The following is a 14101-nucleotide window of genomic DNA, read 5'->3' on the forward strand; positions in this document are numbered from 1 at the left end:
CTGAATTAACAACTCAAGAGACAGAATAAGACAAAAAAATAGAAGGAATAAAAAGAATGAAGAATGGAATTGAGCCAGAGATATTAACAGGTAAACAATCTCCACAGAAATTAAAAGCAATGCTCAAGAAGCCACAAAGCATTTTGCTTCCAAAATCCTCAATCTAAAAATATGACATTTCTCTGCCATGTTTCTTACATCCCTTACAATCGCCCTGATTCACACTCTTGAAATGGGACATTAGTAACCATGTCAAAATTCCTCAAAAACATGTAAGATGTGGGTGTCAGTAATCACTGTACTTTGGCCAATTCAGCTAAAGTCCCACTTATTATTCTGGCTAATAATTCTAGATAATCTAGGAAATACTATTAAATAAATGAACAGTCTACAAATAATAAGGAAGCTATCTGCTATCAATCACTTAAACATGGACTAGACTGATCTATTGCAAATGACTTAAAAGAAAAAAGTTAAGTGACACTTACGAACCTCTCAAGCTGAAACTGATAAACTGGATCCTGTGGCACAATCAAACTAGTTTCCAATCATAGCATAACACATTTCTATCTTCAAGTCTTTCCTTGTTCATAATGATATTCCCTTCCTTAAAAGCTCTTATAATACAATGATTCTCTCTCTGTACTCTGTGTATGCGTGCGTGCGTGCGTGCGTGTGTGTGTGTGTGTGTGTGTGTGTGTGAATGGCAAGACAAAGAAGCCAGTCACAAAGACCATTTGACCATTTTACATTCATATGAAATATGCAGAGTAAACAATCTGATGAGACATCAAAAAATAGATTAGTATTTATTGTTGGGAAAGTGGGAAAGTATAAAGGGATTTATTATCTCTTTCTGAAAACATGAAAGCATTCAAAAAATTAATGGGTTATACACTTTCACTAGACAAGTTATATAAAGCCTATCTCAAAAAAAGTTAATACCAAAAAAAACCCAAAAAAACATACATAAAAAAAACAGCAAGGCTCTTAGTAGAAATGAACAATATATTTAACCTATCGAAATCTCTATCAGCACTTCAAAGTGTAGCAAAGTTCAACATCTTAGTAATTTGACTTCCTCTTACAACAGAAATCATTTCTATAAAATGTTAATACCTGTCCCAAGGCATAGAGGAAAGCAAAAGAAACACACGAAATGACAATACATACAGGATGCTAAGTGCTATGATAGCAGCAAAGAAACACGGTTCAGGAAATACTGACTTATCCCCCTTACCCACCATCCCGAAAATTACTCACTGTCTTAGGGCCTTATGGTTTAAATGGAAGAACCTGTACCTTCCTGGGATTCATGACGATCGTCTAAGCTGTAGTCATTTTTCTATTTTGTAACTTGGAAGAAACAGATCAAAGAGGAAAAAATAATGGAAATAGTTCTGACTATGTAGCTGTGCCAGCTAGTCTTGACACACAAACTAGTTATCTGACGGGAGGAGTCCTCAACTCCGGGAGGATGCTTCCATTAAGATCCAGCTATAAGGCATTTTCTTAATTAGTAACTGACAGGGGAGGGTCCACCCCACTGTGATGGTCCCAACCCTGGGTCCTGGATTCTCTAAGAAAGCAGGCTGAGCAAGCCAGTAATCAGAACTACCCATCATGGCCTCTGCATCAGCTCTGGCCTCCAGGTTCCTGCCCTGTTTGAGTTCCTATAGTGACTTTCTTTGATAATGAACGGCAATGTGGAAGTGTAAGTCAAATAAATCCTCTCCTCCCCATGTTGCTTTTTGGTGATGGTGTTTCACTGCAGCACTGAAAACCCTACCTATTTAGGGTTAGACAGAAGTACAGTGGGAAACCACCATCCATGGGTCCACCAGGTTTTTGCTGGATATCCTTCATCACTTATGGGATCAGTAGGTCCTTTCAAGGATGTCTAGGTAGCATAAAGCCTAAGAGTAACCCACCCTAACATGTTTCCCTTAGTGCCAGAAAATGTGTTTATTTTCTAGCCAAGATAATAGAGACAATATTGCCACTGCGTGAAGACTATTGCTAGCAGCCTTCTCACAAAACAAAGACTCTCTTAAACACAGGCATTCTCAGCTCTGACATAGACCCACTCTGTGAGAAGATCAACTCCAACCTACCTCTGCATGGGCCTTCCAGAAGGTGTGAGGCTGGGTAGCAACAGTCCAGCAACATACTCTAAAAAGGACAGCAGGCTAACTTGTGAGTCTCCAAGTAGATGAACCTCTTAGTAGTCCTAGAAGCCTACAAACATCATCTCTCTTCAGAAAAAAAATAAGAAAAGCGCGATACATCTGCAATGTCTGCCATAAAACAGGGTTGATTAATAGAAGAGAAGCATGGGCAGGAGGAAAAGGGAAACTAGTATAAACAGTTAATTGTGTAATTATGAACACATTATAAATCTAGACGTCAAAGCTGACTCTACATGATGGGCTAAAAACAAGACCATATTCTGGGCAATAAAATACTCTTCTCTCTTTTCATATGGAAGGAAGAAAATATCTCAAAAATTTTAGTTGGGTATAGAGAAGACTAAATTTTACACTTTGATTTTCAAAGTTCTACTTGAGCAAACTGTCAGGGATAAAGCAATTCAGAAAGAGCCAAAGAAAATACTACTCTTCAAATCCAGAAAAGTGCACTATTTGTTAAGTTCTTGCTAAGTTTTCTTGGAATATTCAACCATTTCCTACAAGCATTTTGAAATCTGTATACTTTCCAAAATTAGTGCCACAGCAAAGTAGAAAACACTCCTGTCCTGTTGCCTTCCATGACAAAAGTGAGTAAATATTATGTATGCAGTGGAATACTTATTCTAACCATGATTTCCTGAGAAGATGTAATAGGAAATATGCCATTTACTTTAGAAAGCGATCTTAAGAAAACCTTATAGTGACTGCCACTGAGAGAGATTCACAAAACCTAGTAATTGATTCATGAATTCTCTTACTGCAAGAGACAGGAAACATACCAACATGAATAAACAGAGCCCTGGCTGGCCTCGAACAAGTTATAGTTAATGATTCCTATCTCACACATATCTAATTCTTAGGAATTTCTTCATATATTCCAGGCCCTCTCATAGTGCCCATTTATTAATTTATGTACCGTAATAATCCCTACCACTTAATGAGAACTGTAATAAAACAGTATTCTGTTTTTAAACATTTATTATACCAACAGTATATCAAAACTATCACTCCTCTTCTAACAGACAGCAGGCAAGGCTAAAAAAAAAAGTAAATCAATCAAAAGTGGCAACTGCTTTCCTGGGGAGGGGAGGAAGGACTAAAGAGGGCTTATGCCAGTATGACCACGATCTGTTTCCTACTGTGGTGGTTTGACTATGCTTGGCCCATAGGAATCGCACTATTAGGAAGTATGGCCTTGTTGGAGGAAGTGTGTCACTGTGGGGGTGGGCTTTGAGACCCTTCTCCTAGCTGCCTGGAGGACAATCTGTGCCTGGCTGTTCTACAATAAAGATGTAGAACTCTCAGCCTCTCCAGCACCATGTCTGCCTGGACGCTGCCATGCTTCCTGTCATGATGACAATGGACAGAAACTCTGAATCTGTAAGCCAGCCCCAATTAAATGTTCTTTTATAAGAGTTGCTGTGGTCAGGGCTGGGGATTTAGCTCAGTGGTAGAGCGCTTACCTAGGAAGCGCAAGGCTCTGGGTTCGGTCCCCAGCTCCGAAAAAAAGAACCAAAAAAAAAAAAAAAAAAAAGAGTTGCTGTGGTCATGGTGCTTCTTCACAGCAGTAAAACCCTAAGACACATACTTAATAGAGATAAAGCTTTATCTGTTGAAGTGAACATTCTTGGCTTGAAAATGAAAAGATAAAAATAAGATAAAATGAATAAGAAAACAAATTCATTTTTTAAAACTAAAATAGATGGTTCAAATCATGTGCTGAAGAAAAGGGAAAGAACTGCACACCCCCTTTGATACTAGGGATGAGACAAAGTTCAACAAATGACATGAGAGACTCATTTAAGAAAATGACCTCAGCGCTTGCCTAGAGGCAAGCTCAAGGCCCTGGGTTCGGTCCTCAGCTCCAAAAAAAAGAAAGAAAGAAAGAAAGAAAGAAAGAAAGAAAGAAAGAAAGAAAGAAAGAAAGAAAGAAAGAAAGAAAGAAAGAAAGGAAGAAAGAAGAAAAAAGAAAATGACCTCATGCTACAAACAGGCATTAGTGCATATCTGGTAAAAGATCCTGCAGAAAGGGCTAGGGGAATGGCTTGGTGGGTAAAGTGCTTACTGACGAGCATGAGGACCTGAGCTCAGATTCCTGGAACCTACGTAAACACTAAGGAGAGCAGTATACATTTGTGACCTGGATACTGGAGACAGAAACAACCAGGCTCAAAAAGCTCATGGGCTAGCTAGCAAGTTTAGCTGACTGGTTCAGCAAAAGCACTGTATCAAAAAAACCATCCGGTGACATCAAGTAAGGGCATCAACATCCACGTCTGCTTCCACATGCACCTCCATGGAACTGCACAGGAGTACATGCGAAGCCACACACATAGGGATACACTCATATAAACAGATATGCCACACACAAAAATTAAAAATTAAACTTAAAAAATGTAAATTTACTGTGGAGATTATGTGAAATATAGTCTATCTGAAATCTCAGGAGACCCATTTTACTGCATAGTCAATACACCTACCAAAATTTTAAATACTAATTCATCTTCATTATCCTTCCCTTTCTGGTTGGATAGGGTAAGTGAATAATTTAAATGCACAGAAGTAACAAAATATCTGAGACTGAATACTTTAAAAGAATAGAAATAAATATATTTCCCACACTGCTGGAGGCTGAGAAGTCCAGCCTTCAATAGCTAACATGACGTCTAGTGAAGGCATTTTTGAGGTATTTTCAAATAGTTGCAGAAGCAGCAGCGAAATGTAGCATTCTCTCACTGCACAGAAGCATATATAATAAAAGCAAACTAACAGGTCAACACATGAAGCTGCTTTTACAAAAGCTTCAAAATACCAAATTCCAGAGGAAAGAGCCCTTGTGACTTAGCCACCTTTTATAAGCCCACCTCTTGCTGTTTCATTAGCAACACCTGAACTCTAAAGGACATACTGAAACCACAAGCAAAGCCCAAAGACTCTATAGACACAACTGTGGGAACGTCACTTAGAACAGCAAGTCCCACTCGTCAGTGACAGCACCAAAACTATGGACTAGGTAATAGTGCCACATTTTCTAAATGACAAGGCAAAGAGTCAATCACTAAACATAAGTTACAATGTTACAAATACATGTACACACGCAAATACCCCCACAATATTGTATCCTATTCTTAGTCATATTAAACTGAAGAGTCAAAAAATGCAGGTTTTATCACCAAAAGATAAAGTAGCTAGGCAGTAGTAGCTCACACCTTTATTACTAGCACTTGGGAGGGAGAAGCAGGTTTGAGGCCAGCCTAGTCTACAGAGTGAGTTCCAGGACAGACAAGGCTGCACAGAGAAACCCTGTCCAGGGAATATGGACAGAACTCCATCCAGGAAAAGCATAATAATTAGTTGCATCTAATAATTTCCTATGATAAAATGCTCTAAAAATTGTTTTGCTTCTAATTATAATTAATCAATTTCTACAAGGCACTATACTTGTCTAGCTATGGTATGCTTATACCACCAAGTTAGGAACTGTCCCTAATCCACCCCACAGAACAGAGTGCTCAGCAGAATTAATACATAGTGTATTAGTTAACATTTCGCTATGTTATGAACCAGATCTGGGATACCAATGTAGCACTTGTCACTTTTCAGGTCAATTACGGACATTCAGAATATTTTAATTACCCTATCAACTAACTATATTATAACTGCAAAACTCCATTTCCTGATATATTTAAAACAAATAGAACATACCACTTTTGTCTATGCTGAGTTCTGATTTGAAAAGGACTATATCTCAGACACAGTTAGGTGGAAATATTAATAGCTTACACCTATGTCCTTCTATACTAGCTAACCTGGCTGCATTATAATCATTAGAGTAACACTGCCAAATAGATACAATACTGGCCCCAATTCACAAATTAAAAAAAAAAAACAGCTCAGAAAAAACTATTAAACAGTCTATCATTAATTAATCCCACACCCAATACCACGATATTGTTTCCACTGTTTTGCTCATTCTGTACTCCAAATATCACTGAAGTGAATAAATGAATACACAGCCAAGACTCTGCTAATATTACAGGTTTAATCTGCTACATTTAAGAATAATCTAGAAGGTACTAAACTCCGGGTATAGTCCCCGATTCCTTCCGACTATGCATTCAGTAACTGCTGCTTGTGGGAGAGAATAAAACAGAAAGTAGGGAGAAGTGGGGAAGAGCCAGAAGGCAGACGAGAGAACAGACGGGGACAGGTAAGGCTTAGCTCCCGCATCAGAGTCTTCCCTTCAAAGCTGGAATGTTTTGGTGTAAGTATTTACTATAGTACAAATAAGCTTTGAATTAGCTAATCTTTGCTGATAGTGAGTTCTTACAATAGTAGGGAAGAATATATTTTTAATGAAAATACAAGTAAGATCTAGGATCTACTTTACAGTATAAAAACAACTTGTGATCATTAATAAAATCTTAATTAAAACTGTTGTGTTTGCTGCTAAGCTTTAAAACAGCACTGCTGAGCTACAATGGAATTCATCCAATCTCATAGATAACTACACAGTGTAAGAGATGAACAACTATAACTACATGCTGATACGTGCATGCTAATCAGGTTTCTTTGTAAACATATTACCATCTGAAGAGGAATTGCCTCTAACAGATTGGCCTTGGACAAGTAATACTATTTCCCACTCTATGTATCGTTTGCTTGGTTTTGATCAAGTCTATTCTTAATAATATATAATAAAAAAGCAACCTCCAATAAACGGGATGGCTGGAATACAAAAATAAAATCTTTAAATATTGTAACAGCTAAAGTGGGAAGTGATTAAAATTGTAGAGCTGAAATCACATTCAAAACCAACTATCCTCAAAAGATGATAAAGAATTAAAAAATATATTAACACGAACCCCCAAAAATGCTCATTTAAGAAATTCAAGAACACAGATGAAGTGGGGGAGGGGTGTCAATTACTTCCATTTCTGTAATTCTTGTTTGTATATAGTACTAGGCAATATGAAAGAACAGAAAAAAATTTTCCTTGATCAGTATCCCAAAACCTCTTTGATGGCTCCAAACTACTTGTCATATCTGATAAATATGCCATAACATTTCAAAAATTATAGTTTAAAATGTTAGCATTTTAGTGACTGAGGAGATGGGTCAGTAGTTAAGACCACTTGTTCTTTCAGGGGATCCAAGCTTAAACCCAATGCTCTCATACTGGGAGGTTCACAGCCACCTATAACTCTAGCTCCAGGGTAACCAAGGACTTCTTCTGGCCACCGTGGGAATCCATACACCCACGCACTCACAGATGCATGTGCATTTGTGTGCACATACATAACACACAAATAAATGAATAAGTAAACATTTTAAATATTTTTAGGCTTTGGTTTTGGGGTTTTCGGTTTGGTTTTTTTTTGTTTGTTTGTTTTGTTTTGTTTTGTTTTTAAGTTAGAAAGTGTAGAGGAATTCGATAGCTGCTCTGACAAGGGATCACATCCAAAGACCTTCTAAGTCCATTCGATCTGGCTGGAATACAGACATGTGCTTAGTACGCCTAACAATGAAAGTAGGTTAGTTTGTAGAAGAAAGCAGCCATGTTCGAAAGTGACATCTAATTTAGGGGCAGACAAAGTGATGAATCAGAGAAAGATTTAACAGAATGAGTCAAAGATAGGATACACTCAACGCTTGCAAGAACAGCACAGAAAAGACTACTTAAGAGCAACACAGAGAGAGAAGAGTGGTATGTGTGGCAGTTTTAGTAAGACAGTTTTACCAAGACAGATAGCAGAGAGAACAAGCTAGACAAAAGGAGCCAGCGAAGGAGAAAAAGCCAGAAGATGAGGACATATTGCCAATGAGGCCTAGCAGAACAATTCAGAAAAAAGCCAAGAAAAGACAATTAGTCATCTTAGAAGACTAGATTGTAAGAGGGCTAGCAGTTTCTAGGCCTAGGCCTAGGCCTAGGGATAGTTAGAACAGAGAAAGAAATGCAATAGGCTTTCAGCCCAAGCCATGTACTCTTACAACTGGTTATGGCTCTCATCTCATCCCTCCATTTGAGGAAATAAAAGCAACATTTACAAGAATGAAAACAGATTAACTTTTCCTTACAATTCTGGCCCAGGGTAAAGAAAAACCATTTCTGAAAATGGAAAAATGAAATTTTTATAGTATAACAGAAGCAGAATTTTAGATCATAATTAGAAACAATAAGTTAAAAGGCTGGACATGCTCTATCATTTAGAGCTAGTAAATTATTTATGTTCAAGCTTACAAAAATTCAATAGTGTATTTCAACCAAATAATTCTTAGACAACTCCAAAATGCCCGTTTCCTATGAATAAACCTATAAACGAGTCACTATTCAATAACAGTATAAATAGACAATGAAACAGAAAGAGAATGTGACAATGACCAACATGACCATTCTGTTAGGTTACTTGACAAAATAAGCTAGAAACCTTTAAATATATAGTATCCAGACAGGTCATTATAAAAAGAAAACAAATTTTCTTTGGGACAACAGAAACAAAGGTCCCTAACAAGATATCTATCAGTAAACAGAATATAACCCCATAGTAAAGGAAAACAAACCACACTCAAGTGAAGGATTTTTTCCGCAGAAATTTAGACTGGTTCAAAATTAGGGGTAGAAAATATACTATACAAACACACTAAGAACCATCACATGATTACCTTAATAATTATAGGACATATGACAAAATGTATCATTCATTCATGTTTAAAAAAAAAACACTGCATGAATAGAATGGAATTTTTCCAATCTGATAAAACAAAAATAACTGGAAAGCTAATATCAGATACAAGAATAAAATCTAAATATTTATCCCACCTGAGATCAAGAACATATTGGTATCTGTCCCTATTTCTCACATTCTTAGGTTCTAATCAGGCAAGAAAATGAAATGAGATGCACAGAGGTAAGAATAGTAATTATTATTTTGGTGTTTACAAATAAAGATGATCTAAACAGTTACATAGAAGACTTCAAAGAACTTCCAAAAGTGTCACTAGTTTAAAATAAATGATACATAAAAACAAGTTGTATTTCTATATGCTGGCCAGAAAAAACATGCAAACTTCTTAACATTCATGTAAAATAGTACTAAAGAGTACCAAATAGTAAAAGACTACTCTAACAAAATATGTATGCTATATGCATAACAATGCTAAAAGGTAGTAAAGGAGACCTAAATAAATGGAAAAATCATCATATTCATAGGATCAAAAGACTCAGTATTGAGGTGTCAGTTGGCTCCAAACAACTTAAAAATTCAATGCAATGTTAATGAAGACACCAGCAAGCTTTCTACACAAATCAATTAGCTAATTAAAAATCTATGAAAATGTAATAGCACCAAAATAACCAACATTTATGATAAAGGAAAAATATGTCAAATTGGAAAAATGCAAAGTAATTTGATTGAAAATTTACTAAGAAACTTATCATGACAGGTATCATTAGTAAAAATATAAGCACATAAAATATAACAGAAATCAAACACACACAGACACACACACACACACACACACACAAAATCCACATGTATTATCAGTTAACTGACTTTCAACAAGGAGTCAAGGTAATCCAATGGAAAAAACCAACATCTTTTCTGCAAAAGACTAATAAGCAACATCAAAAAAGTTAAACTTGACCCCTGTCTTAGAACCATTCACAAAAATTAAATTGAATAAATTCTAGTTCTAAATAAAAGGCTAAATCTAGAAGAAAATATAGTACAAGATTTTCATAACCCTGCATTGACCACAAACTTACCAGATATTTATAAATTATGAAATATAATACTTCAAAATGTAATATTTCTGCTCTTTGTAAAACATGACTGAAAGAAAACACTAGAAAAGACATCTAATAAGAGATGTGTGGGTTCAGTCCCCAACTCCGGGGGGGGGAAAAAAAAAAAGAGATGTGGATCTAGAATACATAAACAACTCAGTAAAATAAGCAATACAACTTTTAAAAGAACAAAAGATAGGCATTTTACCATGGAAGAGACAGCCAGCAAATGCAGGGAGACAGGATATTCACCATTAATAGCAACCAGAGAAATGCCATGAAAACTTCAGCTACGTAGCTGAATACATACAATTTAAAAGCTAACAACATTATGAGTTTTAAAGACTCATGAATGCTCAAACACATTTGGTAAATAACTGTAGAGCTCCTCCCAAAGAAAAACATAAACTTACTTGCCTTACAGCCTGATGTTTATCTACCCCACTAGTTTGCACACATCCCGGAGAAATGAAAAAGGTTATGCCCATGTAGCTTTTGTCATAATCACCAAAAATTATGAACATCAATGCCTACTGACAAAACCCTTGGGAATCCTCAGCAATTAAAAGGGACTATTTACTGATGAATACAGTAAGAGTACAAGAGCAGAGCAACCACACAGCATCCTCCGTACTCTACAGTTCTAGCTCCATGTCATGCTGAAAACTGCAAAAGCAGAGGACCAACAATCAGAGCAGCGGTTGAGAAAGGAATGAAGAAACTTACTCCAATGGGGATACAGTAATGTTTTAGTGACAAACTGCTTCACTCTGGATTATGACAATGATTAACTTTTTTTCAAGCTACAATGTACTTCCTAAGAGATTTTTACTATGTATCTCCTACATAAATTCACCTTTGCAGAAAGGTACTTTATAGACATTGTGTTACACAAATCTTTTTGATGACTCTCAGTCCAGTCAAGCTGACAATCAAGATCAATCATCACACTGACTTAACAGATTAGATTAAAACTCAATGTCATCTTATTTCACTTATTTATTTAAAGGAGTCATGACTTTCAATAGCTTAATTTAAAGCAGAGGAAGTCAGTACAGGATTTGCTCCACATTTTCTCTTTTGCATATATTAACAGCACCTACTTCACAGGGAAGTTCAGAAAGTAAATGGCATGCTTTTTATAAAACTTTCCTCTCAATAAGTCAGTGCTCACTGAGCTTATCTGCCACTTTGAATCTCTAATTGTTTTGAAAAAACACCTTCCAAAGTTTCATTGATCTAAAATCAGGTGCTTGCTGTAACTTTAGAGATTTTTAGAAATACTGTATGGTGAGTAAGAGTCAGGATAATTTTTTCACACAATTCTTTCAGGAGATCACAAAAAGTAATGGGAAATTTCTACTTAAGAAACTTGCTTCTCAAAAGCAAATATCTCATTAAAAACCAATTTCATGGGCCTAGAGAGAAGGCTCAGGGGCTAAGAAAATTTGTTGACCTCACAGAGGACATAAGTTCAGTTCCCAGCAACCACCTAATGGCTAACAACCATCCCTAACTACAGTTCCAAATTCTTCTGGCTTTCACAAGTACTGCATGCATTAAGTACAGACATATATGCAGGCTTCACAAGTACTGCATGCATGAAGTACAGACATATGTGCAGGCAAAACAGCAATGCGCATAAAATAAATGTCTAAATGAATTCACTTATTTATTTATTTCATGCTCTGACGTAAATACTGACAGCCAATAGCTGTTTGGAAAAAGACATCTTACTTGGTGGTAGGGCCCCTGATAGGTTGTCTATGCTATAGAAGACAGCTCTACACCCACAAGCATGCAAACAACACTAATTCAACTCAGTAGGCTATATACATATATAGAGGTAGAGATGTAAACAGATTAGAGATAGATACTTACACACACTATATAAATATATACATATACATATATATCTGTGTGTGGTTGGTATGTATGTATGTATGTATGTATGTATAGAAAGAGGCCATACTTATACATGTATGGACATGAAGCAATTGAGAGGTAAATGTGTTCAAAATAAAATGGACTCATATATAAAGAACAATAGTAATTGTTGTACATAACTACAACAATACTACTACAATAATGTAGTCCATCAAGAAACTGGATGTTAAGACTTATAAAGATTCTCACATCGTAACAATAAACCAGACTGACCCCTTCATATCACAATCATTTTACAGCTACTTTCAAAACACAGCATCAGAAAACCATTTTAAAAAGATTGTGGCTGACAACCTCTTGAGTCTGAAGTTAAGAAGAGTATGAAAATTCTTTGGCTCTTTTCCTGTATTTAAATACAAGGAGAAATGGAAGAGTACACAACAAAGGAAAACTCATTCTAAATTTTTCTTGGTTGTTGCTCATTAGTTTTCCAAAGGCTACAATAAGCACATGATAAGAAGTCAAGAGAAGACTCCATTTGGAGTACACTTACCGACAGTGCTTCATTCTCTTTAAGATCCAACCCAAACACATCACGCCGCTTCACTGTGAGGAAGTCAGCATCAGGCCCATCTTCCTCATCATCATCCCTGTCTAAGAACTGCACAGGAACTTCCTTGACCTTCTGTGCCTCCTCACTCCTGGGAACAGAGTCAGTGGGAGGCTCTCTTGTTTGTCCCACATGATCTTCCATTTCTTCATCTTCCGTCTCTTCATCCTGTTCTTCACTCTCACCACTAGCCAAGCTGTGTTCTGTCTCTTCTAGTCTTTTCCCACTTTTGTGAAGGATGGACATTTTCTCACTGAAATAAGCTCGAAATTCTTCTACTTCATCACTGGTGAGGGAGGGAGCCCTGGGCTGAATTGCTTCAGTGACTTGATTCTTTCCCAATTCTTTGTTGGGCTGTTTCTCCATTTTCTGAAGAAATCTTATCCGTGGTGCCACAGCAAGACCAAGAGACCTTCAAAAGTGCAAAGAACAAAAATAACTATCTCATTATAGTGATGGTATGTTTGTGATATTATGGAAGTTTCTCCACAGAAACTTCCTATGTCCAAGGCTTTTTTAAAAAGACATCCCTCAAAGACACATCAATTCTGACAGATTAAATGATCCAAAAGACAAGCCAAAATGAACCGAGTACTTGTCGGAAAATGTCTTAGACACCTCACTCTCCTTCCTTCAAGAGTTGATATAGTATGAAATAAGGAGCCAAAAAATAGAAACAAGATGATCACAGTTCATGTACCAGACCCATTTTCAAATTCAACTCCCAGCTTGCTCACAACACAGAACAGAGATCCCAACTAACTGCATGAAGGTACTCTACAAAACACAAGCTACCACAGAAACTCAAAAAGGCATGGCTGAAGAATGGAAAAGAGTTCTTTTCGAGGTTGGGGATTTAGCTCAGTGGTAGAGCACTTGCCTAGCAAGCGCAAGGCCCTGGGTTCGATCCCCATCTCCGAAAAAAAAAAAAAAAAAAAGAAAAAAGAAAAAGAAAATAAGAGTTCTTTTCGAAGAATAGAGTGTAATACATATACCATCAGCCTGCCTCAAATCCCACTTCTGAAAAAGAATATGGCATAATCACAGCTGTAAAAATGCATTTTTCTTTTTAAAGGAACTAAAAGAAGAAAATCTTGTTGGTTTTGTTTGTTTTTACACCCTTAGAGCAAGATTATATTTAAGATTGGTTGTTTTCTTACACGATCAAAGCCAATAATTTTCACTAAAGTCCCACTGGTATATAGAAATACAACTTTTAAAAGAACAAATGTGGCATGCCCATTTGATCTTTTATCCCAGCTCTCAGAAGGCTGAAATAGGCTTTATCTACAGGCTGACAGCTTTATCTACATAGTGGTCTCCAGGTCTACCAAGATAATGTTTATAAACAAACAAACAAACAAACAAACAAACAAACAAAATAAATAAATAAATAAATAAATAAATAAATGAAGACAGGAAGGAAGGGAGGAAGGGAGGGAGGGAGGGAAGGAGGGAGGGAGGAAGCAAGCAAGCAAGCAAGCAAGCAAGCAATGGCAGCTATATCAACTTTTTTTGCTATGTGATGCACAACAAAAGCTGACAAGTTCAATACTGAAGAGCACAAGCTCAGAAACAGAACTGCTGAGGTTCAATATGAACAGCACGGTCATTTACTAGTTGTGTGAT

General features: G+C 36.6%; 1 protein-coding gene across 1 annotated transcript in view; it reads right to left on the reverse strand.

Moving 5' to 3' along the window:
- The window catches only part of Ddx10 (DEAD-box helicase 10), a 154710-nt gene that overhangs the window by 103669 nt on the left and 36940 nt on the right, over positions 1 to 14101 (reverse strand). The window contains exon 13 of the mRNA NM_001106820.1: positions 12416 to 12884. Coding sequence (NP_001100290.1) covers positions 12416 to 12884 — 469 coding nt within the window. The remainder of the gene's footprint in view (positions 1 to 12415; positions 12885 to 14101) is intronic.

The sequence above is a fragment of the Rattus norvegicus genome, chromosome 8, assembly GCF_036323735.1.
Source record: "Rattus norvegicus strain BN/NHsdMcwi chromosome 8, GRCr8, whole genome shotgun sequence".
Classification (NCBI taxonomy): Eukaryota; Metazoa; Chordata; class Mammalia; order Rodentia; family Muridae; genus Rattus; species Rattus norvegicus.